A 26585-nucleotide genomic window follows, 5' to 3' on the forward strand; every position below is an offset into this window, starting at 1 on the left:
AAAGAAAACCAGATTGTCATTGTTGACAAATTGTTAACACACACAAAATACAGTTTGTATTATTTCAAAATTAAAGTAAACACATATTTGATATGAACATGTCTATCAATTTATGAAATAATATGAAGACTTTATTTTAATATTTAATTTCCAAATTATAGTCCCTTCAATTACAGCATAATGTATACAGTATAAATGATTAAATTACATTTTTACTACCTACTAAGACCTACATGTATTCTAAATTATTTTAATCTATATGACAAACATTAATTGTTTTAGACCAGCATTACAACCTCACAAACTCTTGTATCATACAGAGATTACTAGACACAAATATAAAACCATGTTTATGCAAAGGTTATTTAAAAAAAAAAAAGCATACATGCAACTTTAAAAACTAGAGCTTTGTCACAGACGTGACGAATACCCCCATATGCCGCATTGACACAGAATATTTTGCATGTTGTCTTCACAAAAAACAGCGGACACCATGCTCAATGTTTAAAACGCACTAAGTGAACCCTAGACCTAGTTTTTGACCCAGCATGGCCCAAGTTCGAACTTGACCTACACATCATCTAGATACAACTTCTGACCAAGTGTGGTGAAGATCAGATGAAAACTACTTGAATTAGAGAGAGGACACCATGCTGAATGTTTAAAACGCACTAAGTGACCCCGTGACCTAGTCTTTGACCTGCCATGACCCATGTTTGAACTTGGCCTAGACATCATCTAGATACAACTTCTGACCAAGTTTGGTGAAGCTTGGATGAAAACTACTTGAATTAGAGTACGGACACCATGCTGAATGTTTAAAATGCACTAAGTGACCCTGTGACCTAGTTTTTGACCCAGCATGACCCATATTCGAACTTGACCTAGACATCATCTAGATACAACATCTGACCAAGTTTGGTGAAGATCGGATGAAAACAACTTGAATAAGAGAGCAGACACTTAATACAGAAGGACAGACCAACAGACAGACAAAATCACTCCTATATATTCCCCTAAACTTCGTTTGTGGGGGTATAACTACCCTACTACATATACAACCATCTTTCAATAAACAATTCAATAACACAACTATCAATTATCAACTTTTGTGTTAGCTGCAATGAACCATGAACAAGACAAGTGGCAGGTATAGAAATCATCTCCCTTTAAAGCTTATTACTTCCCTTGGATTTTGTCCAATCCAACCGCCGGGGGGGGGGGGGGTCTGTAGACAGTCAAAAATGACCAAGTCAGACATCACTGACAACCAAGGCCAAGGCCTGTGGTTTATCAAAGAGATCATAGCCAGAGTTCATCACGTATCTATGGACACAAGTCCACAGGTATGTAATGAACCCTACCATTCACAAATTAGTACAGGTAAGAAATGATAACTATATCATTTAAAAAAAAACTTTGACAAATCAATCATTTGAGTTATAAATAATCAAAATAAAAAATCTGTACAGTAACTGTGAAAAGAACTAAAATTCTTGGTAAGGAAATATATACTCTGAGATTTATAATTATATAAATTACTTCCCTTGAAAATAATTGTCTCTAACAAATCTCTATTTTTAGTAGCAAATAATAACAGTCCACTACCGTGACTGTAGATTCACCACTCAAAATGTGCAGCTCAATGAGATACACATGCATGCCAAATATCAAGTTGCTATGTTCAATATTGAATAATTATTTCCCTTTAAAGCTTATTACTTCCCTTGGATTTGTATGTTTGACCTTAGACCTTGAAGGATGACCTTGACCTTTTACCACGATGTGTTAGTCAGAAACACAATGCCGCCTACTGCCCCTTGACCTCGTTTTTGTCCTGCATGACACATATTCGAACTTGACCTAGATATTGTCTAGATACAACTTCTGACCAAGTTTCGTAAAGATAAGATGAAAACTATTTGAATGAGAGAGTGGACACGAAAAGTATGACAGACTGACAGACTGTGCGAAAACTATATACTCCCTTTTCTTCGAGTTATGGTGATAGCTGTCACACACGGCACACTGTCTCCTGAGTGTGGTAATTTGTGGAATTATTTTAACCCATTTATGCCTAGTGTCTAGAAGAGGCCTTGGCAAACATCGTAGACCCAGATGAGACGCCACATGATGCGGCGTCTCATCTGGGTCTGCGCTGTTTGCTTAAAGGAATTTCTGTAGACATATTCTAAATATAGAAATAAATATACTAGACATCCCTAATTTTGGAAATAAATTGATCCAATTTAGAAGGATGGGAGAGTCCACTAGGCATAAATGGGTTAAGTTTGGACAAGCTGTTTTATGATCAATTACAAGGCTTGCACTGCCATTCACCAAATTAGCCGATTGCTACAAATTAGCACTTTGGCTTAAGAAAAATGTATTTGGCTACAACTCTTTCTTCATAAACCCACCAAAACCAGCCAAAGTGAGACCTTGACCATTTGGATAGAGAGAAGGTTGTTACAGGCAACATGTCTCCTTAGGACTGTTCACATCTGTGTCAATTTATTTTCAAATCCATCACTAGTTGGCAAAGTAACAGGCAACATGTCTCCTTAGGACTTTTCTCATCTGTGTTAATTTATTTTAAAATCCATCACTAGTTGGCAAAGTAACAGGCAACATGTCTCCTTAGGACTGTTCACATCTGTGTCAATTTATTTCTAAATCCATCACTAGTTGGCAAAGTTACGGTTGAGACAGGAATTTTCGGACAAACATCCTCACACTCAGACATACATACAGACCGACTCCAAGGAGGCATAAACAATCTTTGACAGTCATCTCGATTCAAGGCATATCAGGCAGGTTCCTGTGCTTGAGCGTGTGTATTTTGCAGCGGTCTTTTCGGGCAAATCTCTCCCCGCAAATGTTGCAACTGTAAGGTCGCTCTCCTGTATGTATTCGCATGTGGATCTCCAGTGCTGAGGGGTACAGGAAGGACTTGCTGCAGACGCCACACTGGTTGGCTTGCAACGGGTCCACTGCCTCTGTGAATGGGAAATATAAGATTGTGGTAAATCACTGTGTGATCCACTGATCCACATGCCCCTGTAGATGTTCATATGGCATTGTGGTACATCAATAGGAGTTGCGCTCTGAGAAAAAGGGGCTAAATGCATGTGCTTTACGTGTCATCCCAGATTAGCCTCTGCAGTACACACAGGCTGATTAAGGACGACACTTTCCGCCTAAACTGGATGTTATGTCAAGGGTCTTCATTTAAATGAAAAATACAATTTAATCAGAAAGTGTCATCCCTGATTAGCCTGTGCAAACTGCACATGCTAATCTGGGACTACACTGTATGCACATGCATTAAACCCCCTTTCCACAGAGGGAGGTCCATATGTAAGGTAATACATGTATTGGGGATTGAACTGCACTTGAAAAAAGTCCACTGTGGTTTGATATAACAAAATAAGAACATCAAAGAGATTTGTATGATCTAATTAATTTTATTAACACAAACAATTATATTTTGCTTCTAACAGGCTTTGAGAATTCTTTTTGGCTATAGTAGTGTGTAATAAGCACTATGTTCTGCCATCTCCCTGTTTAAAATTCATTAATAAGTGTTTATTCTGTAACCAGTGACATCACAGATATACATTTATTAAATTCATCTTGACATTATTTTCCTGCAAAAAAACTTCATTCATTATGTCAATTTTAGAAAATTGTGTTGCTTGTTTATAGGTGATATTCGAAATAAATTTTCTTAAATGCTCTTAGTCTTTAGAAAAATATATGACTATTCTTTAAAATGAACAAGAGGGCCATGATGGCCCTGTATCGCTCCATTGTTTTTTCTTTGCGAAAAAAACGTGCAATGCGCATGGGTTGAAATGTACTCAAGCATGTGACTTTCTCTTTCTATCCCTCGTCCCACTGGGCGCTTAAAGTTGGAAGGATGAGCATTTTTACATATGGAAAAAGTTACTACCGTGTTAACTAAACAAACTAAAAAGCCCAGGAATTGTTGCACAGGTCCTTTGCTTATAACGTACTTACATTTATCTCTTCAAAAGATATTGTCGTTCTTTCTATTTCACATATTTTTAGATGCTGAAGATCAAATCTACGCATTTGATTTGAAACAGATTCACAAGACCCGTAGAAATCAAAATGCCTTATCCCTTTACCAAACGACACATTTTGGACTTTCCCAATATGAAACGGTTGCAGACGTCAATTAAATTAAAATAGAATATGAAGGAAATGATCAGGTAGGGTAGAAATAATTGTGATAAAAGGAGAAATTGCTCATCAACCCACACATCCCTAAGACCAACAGGCCTTAGAATATTATGATAATCTAAAGATTTTTTCTTTATATTTATAAATGGGTTTAATTAAGTAATATATTTGACTTAAAGAGATCAATTCATAACTTATATTAAGAAAATTATAAAATGGTCAGAAATATATATGGATTGTTCAGCAATTGACAATCATATCCACAATTCATGAGTCACGATTCACAAATGGAACAATAACAATTAGTTATTAAAAAGCAGCATATACGATAGTTAAGAACATTGCACTTCATTAATTTCAACACCTTCTCTTCGATACAAAGTTTGAGTTTACAGGCAGTATCATATATTGACTTTTCTTGAAATAATTATGTTCATGGAAGTTGTGTTTTAAAAATCAATAATATATTATTAAACTGGTTTAAACACTACAAAAAAGACATGAAATTAACATGCCATCCAAAGTATTTTCATCCGGATATATGGTCACTTTCGACATATTTAAATAAAACCTGACTTTTCTCAGTTTATAAGAAAAACATTCATAACACATGTTCTTACTTCAACGCCTTTGTAAGCAGTCACCATCTGACCTAAAATGGCACTAAATGACAGGGTTTTATCTCATGTTTACAAGATGTTGATGTTGTTGTCGGTCACAGCAAAACGGCCGCAGTAATCTCCACTGGTAAACATCATATGTTCAGTTTTGTGACCCCCAGGGCCGGGTCAAATTTGAGCCCAGGGGAATAATTTGAACAAATTTGGTAGAGGACTATTAGATATCACTACATACCAAATTTAGTAGCCCTAGGCTCTATAATTAAGAACAAGAATATTTTTAAAGTTTGCACAAAATAGGCCTTATTTAAGCATATGTTCATTTTTGTGACCCCTGGGGCAAGGTCAAATTTGTTCCCAGGGGCATAATTTGAACAAACTAAGTAGAGAACTATTAGATGTCACTAGACCTACTACCTACCAAATTTGGTAGAAATAGGCCCAATGGTTATGGACAAGAAGATTTTTATAGTTTGCACAAAATGGGCCCAATATAAGCATATGTTCAATTTTGTGACCCCTGGGGAACAGTCAAATTTGATCCCAGGGGCTTAATTTGAACAAACTTGGTAGAGGACTATAAGATGTCATTACATACCAAATTTGGTAGCCCTATGCCATATGGTTATGGACAAGAAGATTTTTAAAGTTTGCACAAAATAGGACTTATATAAGCAAATTTTCCATTTTTTGACGCCCCAGGGTGGGGTCCAATTTGACCCCAGGGGCATAATTTGAACAAACTTGGTAGAGGACTATTAGATGTCACTACATACCAAATTTGGTAGCCCTAAGCCCAATGGTTATGGACAAGAAGATTTTTAAAGTTTTCACAAAATAGGCCTTATACAAGCAAATTTTCAATTTTTTGACCCCCTGCGGCAGGATCAAATTTAACCCCAGGGGCATAATTTGAACAAACTTGGTAGAGGACAATAAGATGTCACTACATACCAAATTTGGTAGCCCTTGGCCCAATGGTTATGGACAAGAAGATTTTTAAAGTTTTCACAAAATAGGCCTTATATAAGCAAATGTATAATTTTTTTACCCCCCGGGGCAGGGTCAAATTTGACCCCAGGGGCATAATTTGAACAAACTTGGTAGAGGACTATAAGATGTCATTACATAGCAAATTTGGTAGCCCTAGGCCCAATGGTTATTGACAAGAAGATTTATAAAGTTTGCACAAAATAGGCCTTATATAAGCAAATTTTCAATTTTTTTGACCCCAAGGGACAGGGTCAAATTTGACCCCAGGGGCGTAATTTGAAAAAATTTGAAAGAGGTTCACCACAGGAACATTCCTTAGAAATTTCATCAGAATTGGACAAGTAGTTTAGGAGAAGAAGATGTTTAAAGAAAAAGTTAACACACGGACGCATACACGACGGACACAGGACCATGACATAAGCCCCGCTGGCCTTTGGCCAGTGGAGCTAAAAATAATGTAAAAGCTTATACTGTCTGTTAATGAAAAATAATGTTAAAGCACATTCTGTCTGCTAATGAAAAATAGTCTAAAAGCTTATACTGTGTGTTAATGAAAAATAATCTTAAAGCTTATATTGTCTGTTTAATTAAAAATAATGTTAAAGCTTATAATGTTTGTTAATGAAAAAATAGTCTTAAAGCTTATACTGTCTGCTATTAAAAAAAATTATCTAAAGGCTTATATTGTCTATAAATGTATTTTAAATATAAAAGGCTACTACAGTGTGTTCGACCAAGAAAACACCATCCATTTTTTGCCTTAACAGAATATCAACAAAAGTATACATTTAGGAACATTCTATACATTGTTTTCAGTAGAACAACTCAAATGAATACAGATAAGAAAGACATCAAATAATAATACTCAAAGTCACTGTGCTTTTTTGTCAGGTTCAATAATTTACATGATATTTCATCTTTATCTGAGATATTAACTTCTGATTGGTCCTTAATCTTAAATAGTAATTGTCTACTCATACGTATCATCATAAATGTGTGATATCTTAAATCGTGAATGTCTTCTGATCCTTATCAGCATAAATGTGTGATATCTTAAACTGTTAATGCTACTGATACTTATCAGCATAAATGTGTGATATCTTAAACTGTTAATGCTACTGATACTTATCAGCATAAATGTGTGATATCTTAAACTGTTAATGCTACTGATGCATATCAGGATAAATGTGTGATATCTTAAACTGTTAAATCATGAATGTCTACTGATACTTATCAGCATAAATGTGTGATATCTTAAATCATGAATGTCTACTGATACTTATCATCATAAATGTGTGATATCTTAAATCATGAATGTCTACAGATACTTATCATCATAAATGTGTGATATCTTAAATCATGAATGTCTACAGATACTTATCATCATAAATGTGTGATGTCTTAAATCATGAATGTTTACTGATGCTTATCATCATAATTGTGTGATATCTTAAATCATGAATGTCTACTGATACTTATCAACATAAATGTGTGATATCTTAAATCATGAATGTTTACTGATGCTTATCAACATAAATGTGTGATATCTTAAATCATGAATGTCTACTGATGCTTATCAACATAAATGTGTGATATCTTAAATCATGAATGTTTACTGATGCGTATCAACATAAATGTGTGATATCTTTAATCATGAATATCTACTGATACTTATCATCATGTGCGATATCTTAATTCATGAATATCTACTGATACTTATCAGGATAAATGTGTGATATCTTAATTCATGAATGTGTACTGATACGTATCATCATAAATGTGTGATATCTTAAACTGTGAATGTCTACTGATACTAATCAGCATAAATGAATGATATCTTAAATCATGAGTGTCTACTGATGTTTATCAGCATAAATGTGTGATATCTTAAATCATAAATGTCTTATGTAGTTTTTCAACTAAAATGTGCTATATATTAAATCATGAATGTTTACTGATACTTATCAACATTAATGTGTCATATCTTAAATCATGAGAGTCTACTGTTACTTATCATCATAAATGTGTGATATCTTAAATCATGAATGTCTACTGATACTTATCATCATAATGTGTGATATCTTCACTCATGAATATCTACTGATGCTTATCAGGATAAATGTGTGATATCTTAAATCATGCATGTCTACTGATGCTTATCATCATAATGTGTGATATCTTAACTCATGAATATCTACTGATGCTTATCAGGATAAATGTGTGATATCTTTAATCATGAATATCTACTGATGCTTATCATCATAAATGTGTGATATCTTAAACTGTGAATGTCTACTGATGCTTATCAACATTAATGTGTGATATCTTTAATCATGAATATCTACTGATGCTTATCATCATAAATGTGTGATATCTTAAACTGTGAATGTCTACTGATGCTTATCATCATAAATGTGTGATATCTTAAACTGTGAATGTCTACTGATGCTTATCAACATAAATGTGTGATATCTTAAACTGTGAATGTCTACTGATGCTTATCATCATAAATGTGTGATATCTTAAACTGTGAATGTCTACTGATGCTTATCATCATAAATGTGTGATATCTTAAACTGTGAATGTCTACTGATGCTTATCATCATAAATGTGTGATATCTTAAATCATGCATGTCTACTGAAGCTTATCAAACACTGGACGGCAATTGGGCAATCAAAGCACTGGAGGATATCAATAAATAGTTCATAAGAGTATAATAAGCCTTTGACACAGATAAGGATATCAAATAATAATACTCTTGGTCACTGTGCATTTGTCAAGCGTAAAAAATATACAGGATAATCCATCTTTATATTTTAACTTTTGCTTCGTCACTACTGATGGTTTTCAAAGAATGGGCTAACACTGGGCGACTGAGGGTTAACACTGGGCGACAGGGGGTTAACACTGAGCGACAGGGGGTTAACACTGGGCGACAGAAGGCCAACAGTGGGCGACTGGGGGATAGTACTAGGTGGCAACTTGGCAGTCAAAGCACTGATGGACATCAAATAGTTCATATGTGTGATCATGTGCCTCTGACACGAGTTTTTCTGGTTGAAGATCTTCCCGCACACGTCACACTTGAATGGTTTCTCCCCTGTATGGATTCTCATGTGGCGCGTAACCTGCCAGCGGTAGCGAAACTGTCGATCACACACCGTACACAGGAATTGGGACTTTGTACACAGGCCCCCTGTTGGACTTAACTTTCCTGGACCTGTAAATAGGAACATAAGCAGTTTGCAATCTTTGTGCTGTATTTCTGAAGTCTTTAGTAAACTTTTATCTTTATTAGATACATCACTATTTTGTATTACATGTACTTATATCACTCTGTGAACAATTTTTGTATGTTATTTGTTAAATAACATATTTTATTTTGTTACAAATATCTGATTCATTCAAGCTGGAAGTTTGTCGAACTGTCCACCCTTGTAGTAATTGGACATTTGAAAATCAACATTGCGTTTTTGATTGAACTTCTGCACTATTTCTGTTGTGTTTGATAAAATATTATCTTTATCAGAAACATCACTATTATTGTTATTAATACATGCACTTTGATCACTGTGTGAGTTCTTTATCAATAATCAAAGACATGTACATGTAGTACTGTTCTATTTAGAATATTTTAATAAAAAATAAACTCTCAATTGATATTCAAGCTTATTTGCACAAATAGTTATTTAATATTGCATTAAGTTAAAATGTCCCCAAACATCCTCTTTGTTTTACTTCACTTGATCAAATGTTCAATGATTAATCTAGTACACACCATATGTTTTTAACAAGAGCACCGCCTTGCGGGTGCAGACCGCTCATCTATTTTTCTTTTTAAAGGTGAAGGGACTCTCAATTTCAATCACAAAGGAGGGAGGGGTGGAGTGAAGAGGGGTGTATAGTGTGGGGGTGTGGTCATTTATTACATTATCTTACAAAAATGCGAAAAAATGCAAAAAAAATGCACACACAAAAATTCGGGGGGGGGGAGGGGGCTGGGGGGGGAGGGGATTCCTAGGTGGGATGTTTGGACGGTATTTCAAAAATAAAATAATAAAAATAAATATTTGTGTTTTTTAACCGTTTCAAAAAAAAATTGGGGGGGGTGGGGGGTATAGTGTGAGGGTGTGGTGGTCAATTGTGTGGGGGGGGATTCGGGGGGAGGGGAGGAGGGCGTGGGGGATGGTTTGGGTGGAGTCTATTGTGGTATGTCAGGTAAGAGTTGTTTTGTCAAAGTATCAATCAAATCTAATCATAAATAAAAAAGTTATGGCAATTTGAGCAAAATTTAATAATTTGACCTCGAGAGTCAAGGTCATTCAAAGGTCAAGGTAAAATTCAACTTGCCAGGTACAGTAACCTCATGATAGCATGAAAGTATTTGAAGTTTGAAAGCAATAGCCTTGATACTTTAGAAGTAAAGTGGATCGAAACACAAAATGTAACCATATATTCAAAGTTACTAAGTCAAAAAAGGGCCATAATTCCATAAAAATGACAACCAGAGTTATGCAACTTGTCCTTTTGCTGTCCCCTTATGATAGTTTGCGAGTGTTCCAAGTATGAAAGCAATATCTATGATACTTTAGGGGTAAAGTGGACCAAAACACAAAAAACTTAACCAAATTTTCAATTTTCTAAGTATAAAGGGCCCATAATTCCGTCCCAATGCCAGTCAGAGTTACAAAACTTTGCCTGCACAGTGCCTTTATGATAGTTAATAAGTGTTGCAAGTATGAAAGCAATATCTTTGATACTGTAGGAATAAAGTGGACCTAAACACAAAACTTAACCAAATTTTCAATTTTCTAAGTATAAAAAGGGCACATAATTCTGTCAAAATGCCAGTCAGAGTTACATAACTTTGCCTGCACAGTCCCCTTATGATAGTTAGTAAGTGTTGCAAGTATGAAAGCAATAGCTTTGATACTTAAGGAATAAAATGGACCTAAACACAAAACTTAATCAAAATTTTCAATTTTCTAAGTATAAAAAGGGCACATAATTCTGTCAAAATGCACGCCAGAGTTATCTAACTTTGCCTGCCCAGTCCCCTCATGATAGTAAGTAAGTGTACCAAGTTTGAATGCAATAGCATTGATACTCTGAGAAAAGTGGACCGAAACGCAAAACTTAACCGGACACGACGCCGACACCAAGGTGATGACAATAGCTCATTTTTTTTTTTTTCAAAAAATAGATGAGCTAATATAAATTGTGTTCCACATGCAATTTTCTTTGCACATAATGTATTTCTAAGTATTTTTTAACAATACAATACAAAACAAAACAAGTACAACAACATAAGAAATCTTGGGAGATTTCAAAATTTATTTTACTAAAGCACATTGCAAAGCTTATTATCTTACACAAATATGCATCTAAAAACAAAAATTACTATAATTTATATATATAATGTCACATTACCAGATGCTGTGTTCAATAAACACTGATGCTCCCAGCGAAAGCCTTGTCTGTAATGATAAATCACTATGACAAACATTGGGACAAAGTTTCATGAAGATTTGGAATAAGCGTTCACAAGCTTTTTCTTTAATTTGACCTAATGACATCGTTTTTTATTCCTTGTGACCCGGTTATGATCGTCATCGAAATACTTTGGGAAAGATGTTATTTCTAAGTTTCATAAAGATTTGGCAATAAATAAGACCTCTATAATGTTCACAAGCTTTTCTTTAACCTATTATGCCTAGTGTCTAGAAAAAAGGCCTAGGCAAACAGCGTAGACCCAGATGAGACGCAGCATGATGCGGCGTCTCATCTGGGCCTGCGCTGTTTGCTTAAATGAATTTCTGTAAGAATGATTTTAAATATAGAAATAAATATACTAGACATCCCTAATTTTGGAAATAAATTGATCCAATTTAGGAGGATGGGAGAGTCCACTAGGCATAAATGGGTTAATGTAGCTTAATGTCCTTAACTTTGACCCCATGCGAATCAGATTTATGAAGACAAATGTTCTGAGCATAGTTTCAAGATCGGGAAATAAATGAGACCTCTAGAGTGTTCACAAACTTTAACTACAGCCATGAAAGGAAAACTGCCCTATCCCCCCTGTCGGCAATATTTTCAACTGACCTTAACCTTCTTCGAACTCGGAACAGAGCAAGTTTCATGATGATTGTGAAAAAAATGTGACTTCTAGAGTGTTCACCAGATTGAAATTTAGCCATGATCCAAAAAACTGTCCCGCCCCCTGGCAGCCATTTTTTTAACAGAGAAGAATCATTATCAAACTCCCCGAGATATCATTGGGGCAAATTTCTAAGCAAGTTTCATGAAGTTTTTAAAATAAATATGACTTCCAGAGTGTTCACAAGGCTAAACTAAAGCCATATAAGGAAAACTACACACACACGCACGCACGCACGCACGCACGCACGCGCGCGCGCACACACACACACACACGTCCCCTAGCAGCCATTTTTTTACTGACAGGAACCATTTCTTAACCCTGCTGAGATATTGTTGGAACAAATCATTCATGAAAAGGGGCAATAAGTATGGCCTCTAGAGTGTTTACAAGCTTTTTCCTTAATTTTATCTAGTGACCTTGTTTTTAATTACTAGTTTTCTATTTATTTTTAGTTTCAAAATTGGTACAGATATATTTGGAACAGTTTGTATTAAGATCGGGCAAAAAAGTGGCCTCTAGAATGTTTAGAGGGTAAGACGAAGCACGATGAACAAACAATTGATGAACAAAAGGCAATCGTAAAAGCTAACCATTAGCAGGTTTTGCTCAGGTGAGCTTTAAATAGTGTCTGCACAAACTGAAAGGACCGCAATGCCATTATAAACAAAACAAGGGTTAATAAAACATGCCCTTTTATCCATTTATAACCATTTTAAGAATTTAAAATATGTCTCAATATGAAGGTGGTACCAAGCCTTAACAAGAGCACCGCCTTGCGGGTGCAGACTGCTCATCTATTTTCTTTTTAAAGGTGAAGGGACTCTCATTTTCAATCACAAAGGAGGGAGGAGTGGAGTGAACAGGGGTGTATAGTGTGGGGTTGTGGACATTTATTACATTATCTTCCAAAAAAGAGGGGGGGGGGGGGGGGGGGTTTGGGTGCGATGGTTGGACGGTATTCTAAACATAACCGTTTTTAAAAAAAAATGGGGGGGTATAGTGTGAGGGTGTGGTGATAATTTGTGAGATGATCTTAAAAAAAAAAAAAATAATAAAAAAAAAAATTGGGGGGGGGTGTGGGGTGGGGGGGTGGGGTGGGGGTATAGTGTGAGGGTGTGGTGGTCATTTGTGAGATGATCTTAAAAAAAAAAAAAAAAAAAAAATTAGGGGGGGAGGGGGGGAGGGGGGGAGGGGGGGAGGGGGGGGGAGGGGGGGGAGGGGGGGGGAGGGGGGGAAGGGGGGGAGGGCACAGGGGATGGTTTGGGTGAAGTCTATTGTGGTATGTCAGGTAAGAGTAGTTTCATCAAAGTATCAATCAAATCTAATCATAAATAAAGAAGTTATGGCAATTTTAGCAAAATTTAATAATTTGACCTTGAGAGTCAAGGTCATTCAAAGGTCAAAGTAAAATTCAAGTTGCCAGGTACAGTAACCTCATGATAGCATGTAAGTATTTGAAGTTTGAAAGCAATAGCCTTGATACTTCGAGTGGATCGAAACACAAAATTTAACCATATATTAAAAGTTACTAAGTCAAAAAAGGGCCATAATTCCGTAACAATGACAACCAGAGTTATGCAACTTGTCCTTTTACTGTACCCTTATGATAGTTTGTGAGTGTTCCAAGTATGAAAGCAATATCTATGATACTTTAGGGGTAAAGTGGACCAAAACATAAATCTTAACCAAATTTTCAATTTTCTAAGTATAAAGGGCCCATAATTCCGTCTAAATGCCAGTCAGAGTTACATAACTTTGCCTGCACCGTCCCCTTATGATAGTTCATAAATCTTGCAAGTATGAAAGCAATAGCTTTGATACTGTAGGAATAAAGTGGACCTAAACACAAAACTTAATCAAATTTTCAATTTTATAAGTATAAAAAGGGCACATAATTCTGTCAAAATGCCAGTCAGAGTTACATTACTTTGCCTGCACAGTCCCCTTATGATAGTTAGTAAGTGTTGCAAGTATGAAAGCAATAGCTTTGATGCTTAAGGAATAAAATGGACCTAAACACAAAACTTAACCAAAATTGTCAATTTTCTAAGTACAAAAAGGGCACATAATTCTGTCAAAATGCATGCCAGAGTTATCTAACTTTGCCTGCCCAGTCCCCTCATGATAGTAAGTAAGTGTACCAAGTTTGAATGCAATAGCATTGATACTTACTGAGAAAAGTGGAACTAAACGCAAAACTTAACCAAAATTTTCAATTTTTTAAGTATAAAAAGGGCACATAATTCTGTCAAAATGCACGCCAGAGTTATCTAACTTTGCCTGCCCAGTCCCCTCATGATAGTAAGTAAGTGTACCAAGTTTGAATGCAATAGCATTGATACTTTCTGAGAAAAGTGGACCTAAACGCAAAACTTAACCGGACGCCGACGCCAACGCCAACGCCGACGCCGACGCCAAGGTGATGACAATAGCTCATAATTTTTTTTCAAAAAATAGATGAGCTAAAAACAGACACTCAATACCTTATATCAGTGGTTAATAACTAATACATCACACCCGCCTCCGATATAATTTAACCTCCACTGGCTGTACCTATGCTGTGTTTACTATAGTTTACATTTAACCAACAAGAATTAAATTATCTTTCTGAAGCTTCAATTATTATGTCATAACTAGTGTATCACTGAGTTAGATCCATTCATTTCCACAGCACAGAACCCATTGTTCTGACCACACTTTGGATCTCATGCTCTATCAACAAGTACTTGTTGAGTTGATAACTTCACACTAATAAATATTGTGCTCTATCAAAACATGCTTGTTGAGTGGATCCCGTCCATGGAAGCTCCACTTCACACTTAGCACTCTCATGCTCTATAAAACACATTCCCATTTCCAGGACACATCATCCATTTTACTCAGTACCCACCCCACTAAACCCTGCAAGTTCACACTTAGTAATCTCATGCTCTATCAACACATGCTTGTTGAGTAGATCACGTCGTCGGAAGCACTTCTCGCACACGCTACACTGGAACGGTTTCTCCCCAGTGTGGGACCTCATGTGACGAGTGACGAGCCAGTTGAAGCGGAACAGCCTGTGACAAATGGGGCAGGGGTACTGCTGAATGTCCTTGAACTTCATGGGGCTTGAACTTCCCACTGAAATTGAGAACAGAAACAGGGTTTATCGTTGAATATTATTTTGTATATCATTTAGGTAGCCGTCGAGGCCATCAGAAAAATGGTTGACGTTCCTTCTCATGGATGAAATATTCACAGCAGCCCACAACACACCTAACTGGCATAGGATCTTTGTGTTGTCGTCCCTCATTTCCCTCCAGTGCCCAGGCCAGTCAAGGGAAAAATTTTGATTTTAATTTATTAAAGTGTGTTTGCTTTTAACAAAAAAATAAAAATATAGAGAGAATCTGCCACAGAGCTGTATGTCTATTTGTTGTAGGCAGGAAGGTAAATATAAAAAGTACTGCTTTAAGAATAAAGCCAACTTGATTTTTAATTCTATTTGAGGAAGCAGCAACTTGCACTTTTCATGCATTGCACTAAAAAGAAATCACACAAAATGCAAAACATTTCAAAGTATATTTGAACTGATGTGAAAAGAAACAGGTTTAAACAGACCAATACTACCTGATACTACAAACTATAGACACTCGTCTAGACAAGTACAAAAATGGCCAAAAGTAACAAATGCAGTTCCTACTGGTAACATTTTGATAGACACAATATTTCAACCGACAATATATTAAATGAAATATGAAATTAAGACAGCTTATTCTAGGTGTCAAATTGTAAAAGATGTTACAGTAATTTTGTTAATTGTCACAATGAAGCAATAACAATACAGTTTCTACTGATCATATAAAAATACAATACTAAATGATCATATCAAATGTGTCAATAAATCAGATGATAGAAAGTGTGTCTGAATGATAAAACTTTTAAATCAAGAATGTCAAGCACTACAAATACGTCAACTCAATAAATGTCTCATCTCAAAATCTGTGTAAACATGATAATAATAATAAGTGTCAAATTGTTCAACCCAGCCCAGGTGTGTGTCAACGTATGATATGTTACTTGACACATCAATTTTGATTAAATTTCATTTGAAGACAGTGACTTGACATTACACTTACATGTACATTCCTGTGCAAGTTTTGTGGGTTTTTTTAATGAGTCAATGTGTACAAAAGGTTAACTTTACAATTATTTTGTAAACTCCTGAACACTTTCCCACTTTCACAGTCATGCCAAACCATATCCACTCAACAAGTGTGTGAAACACTGCTGTTTTAACCGCGTGTGTCTCAGCATGTAAAACTCAAAACCCGTGTCAACATATTTACACTTAAAGTATATCAACCCCTATAGTTCAACCCTGTTGGTGTCTCAAAATGTGAGACTTGACAACCGTGTTAACATATCCTCCAAAATATCAACCTTTTATTTTTATTGAATTGTGTGTCATCATGTGAGACTTGACACCCATGTCAAGATATACACATTACAAGTGATCTGTGTCAACATATTCACTCTACATGTGAATCAAACTCTGCAGCTCAGTCAGGATGTGTCAAACTACAAGTGTGTCAAACTACATGTATGTCAAACTACAAGTGTGTCAAACTGTCCAGTTCCATCTGAGTGTGTGTCAACATGTGAGACTTGACACTGCACTTCTGGTTGAACTTCCTGTGACACACTTGACACTCATACGGTTTCTCCCCGGTATGTGTCCTCATGTGACGCACCACCTGCCAGTTGAACCGGAACGCTCGGTGACAAACCTCGCACGTGAACTGGTACTTGTGGGGATCTGTCTTCATTCTGGGACATTGTGCATCTGAAAATAGCAAGCATTCTTGCATTTAGATGGGTTTTCATTCTGGTACAATATGCATAAGACGGTAACAAGCATAAATGCATTTTACTGGGTTTTAACCTTCATTCAAGGACAATATGCATAAGACAGTAACAAGCATAATTGCATTTTAATGGGTTTTCACCTTCATTCAGGGCCAATATGCATAAGATGGTAACAAGCATAAATGCATTTTAATGTGATATTTGTGGGGTTCCGTCTTCATTCTGGGACAATAGCCATCTGAAGATAACCAGCATTCTTGCATGTTAATAGGTTTTCGCCAGGTCCTTCATTCTGGGACATTATGCCTTAGACGGTAACAAGCATAATTGCATTTTAATATGTTTTCCCCTTCATTCTGGTACAATATGCATAAGACGGTAACAAGCATAATTGAATTTTAATAGGTTTTCACCTTCATTCTGGGACAATATGTTTGAGATGGTAACAAGCATAATTGCATTTTAGTGGGTTTTCACCTTCACTTTGGGACAATATGCATAAGACGGTAACAAGCATTCTTGCAATTTAATGTGGTACTTGTGAGGATTTGTCTTCATTTTTTGGACATTGTGCATTTGAAGATAACGAGTATTCTGGCATTTTCATGGGTTTTCATGATCATAGTGAAGTTTAAAGGCAGGGTTCCCAGCTTTTTGTATTAACAAAATTCTCTGATCTTTCCTTGATTTTCCCTGATGGAAAATAAAAATTCCAGGATCATAATTTCGACCTATTTCTTGTTTTAGAAACTCTCAATAAATAGCTGTTGCAGACAATAACATGTATTATATTTATGTTATTTTAAAGTAATGGCCTTCCATCTCTTCTCACAGCCATCCTTTCCTCGCCTTTTCATTTATTTTTATTTAATGTTTGTTGTGCAACAATAATTGGAACATATTGTTAAGTAATTCAACAATTTTAAACAGTAACAGGAACAACAGTACTAAGAGAATGTTCATATAGTATTACATGTAACTTATCATAATGATTTTTGAACACTACCTCGAACATCAGTATTAAGAGAAATTCAATGTAATTCAAACTCAGAAAGTTCCTAGACCCTACAAAGCCACCATAGCCATGCAGAGGAATTGATTTGCTTTTTTAATTGTATGGACTTTTTGACACAAGTCGGGAAAGTCTGACCAAACAAAATTCCCTGATTTTTCCGATTTCAGGAACTTTTCCAAAATTCCCTGACTTTTCCCTGACTGGAAAAAGTGAAGGTCTTTTTCCAGGTTTTTCCTGATTTTCAGGTTAGCTGGGAACCCTGAAAGGTATTAACTAAAAAAAAAAGAGTGAGACTAAAGGTCACCAAAAAATAATTAATTAATGCCAACAGTGTTTGCTGTCCAGAAAAGAACACCATTTTGGGAGTGAGGCCTGAGCAATTGTGACTGCTTCATCAAGCTTCATCCAAGATGGCTCGACAAAATAATAAAGTGCCAAAAAAAGACAACAAGAGGGCCTGAAAGGCCCAAAGTCGCTCACCTGAGATAACAATTTATCATTGGGACAAATCTTCTGACCAAGTTTCATGAAGATCGAAAAATAAATGTGGCCTCTAGAGTGTAAACAAGGTTTTACCATAGCCATATTAGGAAAAATGACCCGCCCCCTGGCAGCCATGTTCTTCAACCAACCGGCATCATTTTTGAACTCGTCCAAGATATAATCAGGATGAATCTTCTGACCAAGTTTCATGAAGATCGGACAGTAAATGTGGCCTCTAGATTGTTAACAAGATTTTACAATAGCCATATAAGGAAAAATGCACCGCCCCTTGGAAGCCATGTTTTTCAAGCAAACATAATTATTTTCGAACTCATCTAAGATATCATTGAGACCAATCTTCTGACGAAATTTCATGAAGATTGGACAATAAATGTGGCCTCTCAAGTGTTAACAAGGTTTTACTAAAGCCATATAAAGAAAAATGCTCCGCCCCTGGTGGCCATGTTTTTAAAGCAACCAAAACCATTTTCGAAATCATCCAAGATATCATTGGGAAAAATCTTTTGACCAAGTTTCTTGATGATCGGAAAATAAATGTGACCTCTAGAGTGTTAACAGAGTTTTACTATAGCCATATAAGGAACATCGGACCAAAATTGTCACAAAACCAGGTTTAAAATATAAACAAGTCTGATAAAGGGAGACAACTGCAACTCAAAATGTGCATTGCTACTGATTGTTCATCCCTTTGTTTCAAAATCAATCTGTTTTTCGACCCGTGACCTAGTTTTTGACCCGGCATGACCCATATTCGAACTTGACCTAGATATTGTCTTGATACAACTTCTGACCAAGTTACGTAAAGATCGGATGAAAACTATTTGAATTAGAGAGCGGGCAAGCTTGTTCCGCCCGCCCGCACACCCGCCAGCCAGCCCGCCCGCATTCCCCAATCTAATAACCAGTTTTTTCCTTCGGAAAACCTGATTAAAAATGCCCAGCCCCCAAGGTGGCCATGTTTTTCGACCGACCAGCATCATTTTTGAACTCGTCCAAGATATTATTGGGATGAATCTTCTGATCCAGTTTCATGAAGATCGGACTATTAATGTGGCCTCTAGAGTGTAAACAAGATTTTACTATAGCCATATATAGCCATATAAGGAAAAATGCCCCGCCCCATGGCAGCAATGTATTTCAAGGCAAAGGTTACCATTTTCAAACTCATCCAAGATATCATTGGGACAAATCTTCTGACCAAGTTTCATGAAGATCGGAAAATAAATGTGGCCTCTAGAGTGTTAACAAGGCAAATGTTGACGGCGCACAACGGACGACAGACAACAAGCGACTACAAAAGCTCACCATGAGCATGTTGTGCTCAGGAGAGCTAAAAATAAACAAGGCTATTGTCAAGCAATATGGTCCCCTACTGGCTCCACCATTGTCAGAAATTCCACCATTTTCAGATTATTTTTTTTATTTTTTTTTGTTGCCATAGCAACCACAATTTTTGACGTAGGAACAAAATGAAATGATGTGCATAATGTCCATATTGCCATCTATCCATGTTGCAAGTTTCATGAAAAAATATTAGGAACTTTTAAAGTTATCACAGGATTCAGAAAAGTGTGCAGGATCCACCATTTTCAGCAGTAGTTCTAGTCTATTTGTTGCCATAGCAACCATAATTCTTGACGTAGGAACAAAATGAAATGATAAGCATAATCTATGGCGTACCATTTGGGTCGAAAGTCAACAAGACATACTAGGTAAATAGAGAAATGTACGTCGACGTACAATATGTACGTCGACGTACAATTATGAAATACACTTCGACGTATATATTTGTACGTCGACGTACAATTTGTACGTCGACGTACATTTTTGTACGTCGACGTAAAAATTGTCTGAACAGCCAATCAAAACACTCGTCTCTTGAGCCGCTTTTCCTTCAGATATATTCATAATAAATGCTTTAAATCTCTTTTTTAATTGAGGACAAAATGAATAAAAATATCAAAATTGAAATTTAAAAAAAAAAATAAAAAAATAAGTATCTACCTGAGGGTATTTATTCTAAATCGGTTTAAATAATAAATATTATACACTTTATTAGACAGCCGGACGATGTCTGATCTATATGTCATAACTTGTCGTTCAAATGGATAGGGATCACCACAGCAGTTTGCTAATACCCAGTGTAGACATCCGCTGTATTATTGTGGTAACACGATTGTTTAGAAAGCATAGGAAAAATGATATTGAATCAAATTTTGAAATGAAAATCGTATGAAGAGTCTGAAAATAGCGCAGTGAATGTTTTACATGCGGATTAAAGCAACAGATGTAAGGGGTCTTCTGATTGGCTAACACTCAAGGGTCGGTAAAAATTGTACGTCGACGTACAATTTTGTACGTCGAAGTACAAAAAAATGTACGTCACATATTGTACGTCGACGTACATTTCTCTTTATACCTAGTAGGTCTTGTTGACTTTTGACCCAAATGGTACGTCATAATAATCTCCATATTGCCATCTGTCCATATTTCAAGTTTCATGAAAAAATATGAAGTACTTTCAAAGTCATCGCAGGATCCAGAAAAGTGTGACAGACTGACGGACCGACGGACAAACGGACACACAGAGCGAAAACCATCAGTCCCCTCCAGTGAAACCGGTAGGGGAAAATAACAAGGGCTGAACATTTATAAAGAAGATATACAAGTAGTATTGTAGCCACAGCCATTTATTGATTTTTGGTGAAACTACAAATTTTGTAGATTGCAAGATATAATTCAGTACTAACAAAGACACACGTTTGGCAGATATGCACAGAATATAAACAAACACATACGACATATTATCACATATTGAAACATACGCATTTTTGCGCATTAACATTATTGCACATTTATTGGTTTTATTTGAACATCAGAAATCATATTTTCATACAAATATTTAACCAACTGATTATAGTACTGCAAACAATATTTTAACCTGAGTATAGCACTGCGAACAACATGTTAACCAGTTAATCTGAGTATAGCACTGCAAACAATATGTTAACCAGTTAACCTGAGTATAGCACTGCAAACAATATGTAAACCAGTTAACCTGAGTAGCACTGCAAACAATATGTTAACCCAGTTAACCTAATTATAGCACTGCAAAAAATATGTTAATCAGTTAACCTAATTAAAGCATACAATATGTTAACCAGTTACATTGTAACCTAATTATAGCACTGCAAACAATATGTTAATCAGTTAACCTAATTATAGCACTGCAAACAATATGTTAATCAGTTAACCTAATTATAGCACCGCAAACAATATGTTAACCAGTGAACCTAATTATATCACCGCAAACAAAATATTAATCAGTTAACTTGATTTTAACACTGGAAACAATATGTAAACCAGTTAACATGTTAACAAGTAAACATTACACAGAAACTTATAGAATGTGTGTGGTAAAATTAAGCACTCTTCTCATTATTATGGTGCATCATCCTCTTATCCATATACATACTCATACCAAGTTTCAATGAAATCCGCCAAAGCACTTCCAAGGTATGGCTCCAGACGGACGAACGGAAAGACAGACGGAAAGACGGACGGACAGACAACGCCAAAACAATATCCCTCCGCCTATGGCAGGGGATAATTACAAGTACTTACTATTAATACAAACAAAATAACATTAAATTATAAAAGTGCCCATTCTCTATGCAAATATTTTTTCAGACAACTTTTGATCTGTCTGCGATTCTTTTTCAATGAGAGACTACTGAAAACTACAGTATAGAATTCCAAATAATGGTGATGTGTTCCTTTTGAAACACACGTTCTAAAGTATTCAGAATAATCTTCAAGCCTGACAGCCTGCTGCTATTTGAATGTTATTCAGGCATGTGAAAAGAATACTCTACAATGAGACTTACTAGACTCTTTTTTAAGCTATTCAGCAAGCAAGATATTAAATATTTGCCAGCAATGTCTTGCAAAAACGCTCAAATATTCTAAAAGACCCTTAAAGTGCCCTCGTTATGTAGGAATAGACATTTACCCCATAGCACATCACCAATTAACATCAATTAATTCTGTACTCCTCATATGAGACTAGTTTGGGGAAAATTGGGCTCAATGCATGGGCGAAAAGTGTCATTGCACAGACTTATCAGGAATCACACTTTCCCCCTTAACCCTTTTAGCGCTGGAACCGGATTTTAAAGGCCTGTGCAAACAGTTTTGATCCAGATGAGACGCCACAGAACGTGGCGTCTCATCAGGATCCAAACTGTTTGCTATTCTGATAGTATTCTTTGAAAAAAATGGAAGAAAATGCTAATTTTAGAAAATCAGCAGACGACATTTTAGCAGACGACAAATTTCCCAGCATGCAAAGGGTTAACTGGATTTTCTTTAAGAAGATACTTCCTTTTAATGAACAAAAAAAAAATCAATTACAGTGGAAAGCGTCATCCCTATTTAGCCTGTGCAGACTGCACATGCTTATCTGCAAAGACAATTAAAGCACATGCATTAAGCCCAGTTTTCCCAGAAATAGGCTCCTATAATGAAGCTATAGCTCAGGAAGGTTGTCATAAACATCTCCAAACACACTCACAAACACACAATCAATGTGAAGACTGGAACTTATTCAAGTGTGTCACCATGTGAGTCTTCAAGTTTGCCTTGAGATTGAACCTTCTCTGGCAGATGCTACACTCATATGGTTTCTCTCCTGTATGGATTCTCATGTGACGCGTCAGTTCCGCCCGGCCTCGGAATTTCTTCCCGCAGACTGAGCAGGGACAAACTCTGCCAGGCGTGTCCATAGCAACCAGGGGGACAGGCTCCGGGGTGAAATGGTTGAAAGAAAGGCCGCCTGGGAATACTGGAAATATAAAGCGCACATCTTTCTGCTGAGAGTGTAAAATGCAGATAGGTTTAAGGTGTTATTTCAGAATACATTTGGCTTGAAGCCCATGAGTACACATACATAGTTATAACACACAATGTAGTTAACAGTGGTCAATGACATACAGGCATATACATATAATTTTAGCATTATAAATTAAGAATTAACAATCAAAAGAATTTGCAACTCCAAAGACATGCATATTGAAAATAAACAGCTATTTTAATCATGTATATAATATTGTTTACCGTTACGTACCAATTTAAGATAGGTATATGATATGCATATTGTTGTATCTTATTGAAATAAACTTGAATTTTCTAAGAATGTGTATACATATTATAGATTTTATTGCCATGACTACAAAAAGACCGTAATATATGGAGAGACTTCATTGATAAAACAATTCAGTTCTCAATTTAGCTGCTTTAAAGGTAAATGTTGCAAGCTTTTTAACTGTTTTTGCGTTGTCAGTTTGTAAGAGTTCAATAAATTTTAACACATTTGTGTGATTCCAATAATATCTATGTATTTATTGTTTTCTATACTATTAAAACTGGACATTCGAGTAAGAAATGGAATTCATCTTCGAGAACTTTACAGTGTTCACATTTTCTGTTATCATACAGTGTCTTTTCAGCATAAAGTCTGTGAGCAGATTCTCTTAATCGCATTTAACTCGAATCGAAAATTTCTTAATATTTATAACATTGAGATGAGACTGACATCTAAAATTTCTGTTAATGCAGTAGTTTTTACCCCTTGTCATTTGCTGTAATTCGGTTATCCAATTCTGAACGTATATATCAGATATGCGTTGTTTTACTATAGATATAAAACAATTTATGTCTCTTACTCCCTGAAAAAACCATGCCTCACCAAAACCTGGAGTATTTAATATATATTTAACAGATTTTACCCAAGAATTGTTTTCGGGATACAGTTCAAGATCTTGTAATAACATATTATAGACAATATTAATATATTTAATATCATCAGATTGTAATATTTTATACCAATATTTTAAAACATAAACAATCCTTTTATTAATAAGGGGTTAACGCCCAAGTTGCCTGTAAATGAAATTATTTTGTGTTTGAGATCGGACACCAAGCACCTGTTTACAATAACGTAGGTGTATTCTTTTGATTTGGATGCTATTGTTTGTATAGTATGATTAATACACAATATTTAGAATACATAGTTAAGCTTCATATTTTTTATAAATTATAAATAGTGGCATTTTTATTTTTGTATTATATACTACTCCTGACACATGTTTTATGTCAACTGACATTATATTACTCGAACTGTGTCCAACTAATTTGCAGTTTTGAATTTTTTTTAAACAATTTGCAGTTCTCCTTTCAAAGATATGTGCCTCCTACAAAAAAATGGTGTCAAGAGAATTCACAAAAGATCAAACATATTAACACACAATTATGCAAAATGATGTCATTATCCCAACACACTGCATATATTAGTAGTGTCTTTCCATTCACATACATACATGTAAGACCACAGTACAACATAACATTACAAGAGTTCCGCGGTCGGAGATGACCGCATTGAAGCCGGATTTTTTATTTAAATGACAGGAAAGTACCAGTGGTCATCTAAGTGTGCTTGCAAACCTTCATGTCAAGTTTGAAGACTCTATGTCCAAGCATACCAAAGTTATAACAATTTTAACATTTTTATATTGAAGGTCACAGTGACCTTGACCTTCAAATGAATGACCTTGAAATGACCAGTGGTCATCTGTTAATCCTGGCCAACCTTCATGTCAAGTTTGAAGACTCTAGGTCCAAGCATACCAAAGTTATACCATGAAATAAGAACTTTAACATTTTCGAGCACGCCGCCACCCCGCCCGCCCGCCCGCCCCCCCCGCCCGCCCGACAACATCAATCTATAAGCAGAGATTTTTTCGAAAAAAATCCGGCTAAAAAGTGTCACCATTTTTGTAAATCTTGTTTCAAATGTTAGTCCTGCTGTGCATACTTGTCAGGTAATAATCACAGTTTTCATTCCTGCACTTTAAATCCCATACATTTAATCACAGAAACTCACAAATACACACACATACTAAAACACAACAGTTTTACTCCGAATAAATCAACTCATGTATTAAAATAAAAACTTTTAATGAAGATCACAGTTTCATTGAAAAATCGCGAGCAATTAAAGAGTTTATGAAGAATCATGATGCAATTACAATATAATCTGAACACAGTTGAAACAATTAAGGTAGCGCACCAGCAATGATTTCCTGCAATTTCTTTGAAGATTAAAGAGCCTTTTTACCTGTTTAATAATGGATATCTAATTTAAGCAGCTACTAATGTGAAGTTGTCGTGGCCGAGTGGTTAAGGCGACAGACTTGAAATCTTTTCAATTTGGGATCTTCCTGTTCAGGTTCGAATCCTGCCGATAACACATACTTTTTGCGACTCATTTTATTTCTTTTCTAATGTAATTTGATTTAATATAGCATATATAAATGTTTATTGTTAAATATGTTGCAATTTGTATGCACATTCTTCTATTTTTTAAATTAAAATGTTATGGCTAAATTGGGCGATTAACTGCTGAAAATACGAATCATGCATGTTGCATTTTTGTTTTTATTTTAAAAAGTAAACGGTAAATCTGTCTATTTCTTGGTTTTTTTGCTGTATATAGTGTATCTATAAAAACTAAGCTCAAAATATTACTTAAATGATACTATTTTGAATGTTATGACACTTTGTTTTTAACCAACCCAATTTCTACTTGGCTGAAACCACTTACATTTCATGGCGCTCTTCCATAGATAACAAGTTATAAACAAGAGGGCCTGAAAAGCCCAAAGTCGCTCACCTGAGATAACAAGATATTATTGGGACAAATCTTCTGACAAAGTTTCATGAAGATCAGAAAATAAATGTGGCCTCTAGAGTGTTAACAAGGTTTTACTATAGCCATATAATGAAAAATACCCCGACCGCTAGCAGCCATGTTTTTCAACAAACGGGAATCATTTTTGAACTCGTCCAAGATATTATCAGGATGAAAATTCTGACCAAGTTTCATGAAGATAGGACAGTAAATGTGGCCTCTAGAGTGTTAACACAATTTTACTAAAGCAATTAAGGAAAAATGCCCCGCCCCTTGGAAGCCATGTTTTTCAAGCAAACATAATTTATTTTTAAATTCATCCAAGATATCATTGAGACCAATCTTCTGACCAAATTTCATGAAGATTGGACAATAAATGTGGCCTCTAGAGTGTTAACAAGGTTTTACTATAGCCATATTTAGCCATATTAGGAAAAATGCCCCGCCCCTTGGCAGCCATGTTTTTCAAGCAAAGGTTACCA

The 26585-nt window shown here is 35.7% G+C and overlaps 1 protein-coding gene across 1 annotated transcript in view; it reads right to left on the reverse strand.

Annotated features, from left to right (window-relative positions):
• Window positions 1–26585, reverse strand: part of LOC127857353 (zinc finger protein 768-like) — a 62365-nt gene that overhangs the window by 10648 nt on the left and 25132 nt on the right. Inside the window, exons 5-6 of the mRNA XM_052393753.1 lie at window positions 14864–15109; window positions 8662–9043 (exon numbers count right to left, since the gene is read on the reverse strand). Of these exons, the coding sequence (XP_052249713.1) occupies window positions 8662–9043; window positions 14864–15109 (628 nt within the window). The remainder of the gene's footprint in view (window positions 1–8661; window positions 9044–14863; window positions 15110–26585) is intronic.

Source organism: Dreissena polymorpha, chromosome 14 (genome assembly GCF_020536995.1).
Source record: "Dreissena polymorpha isolate Duluth1 chromosome 14, UMN_Dpol_1.0, whole genome shotgun sequence".
NCBI classification, from domain to species: Eukaryota; Metazoa; Mollusca; class Bivalvia; order Myida; family Dreissenidae; genus Dreissena; species Dreissena polymorpha.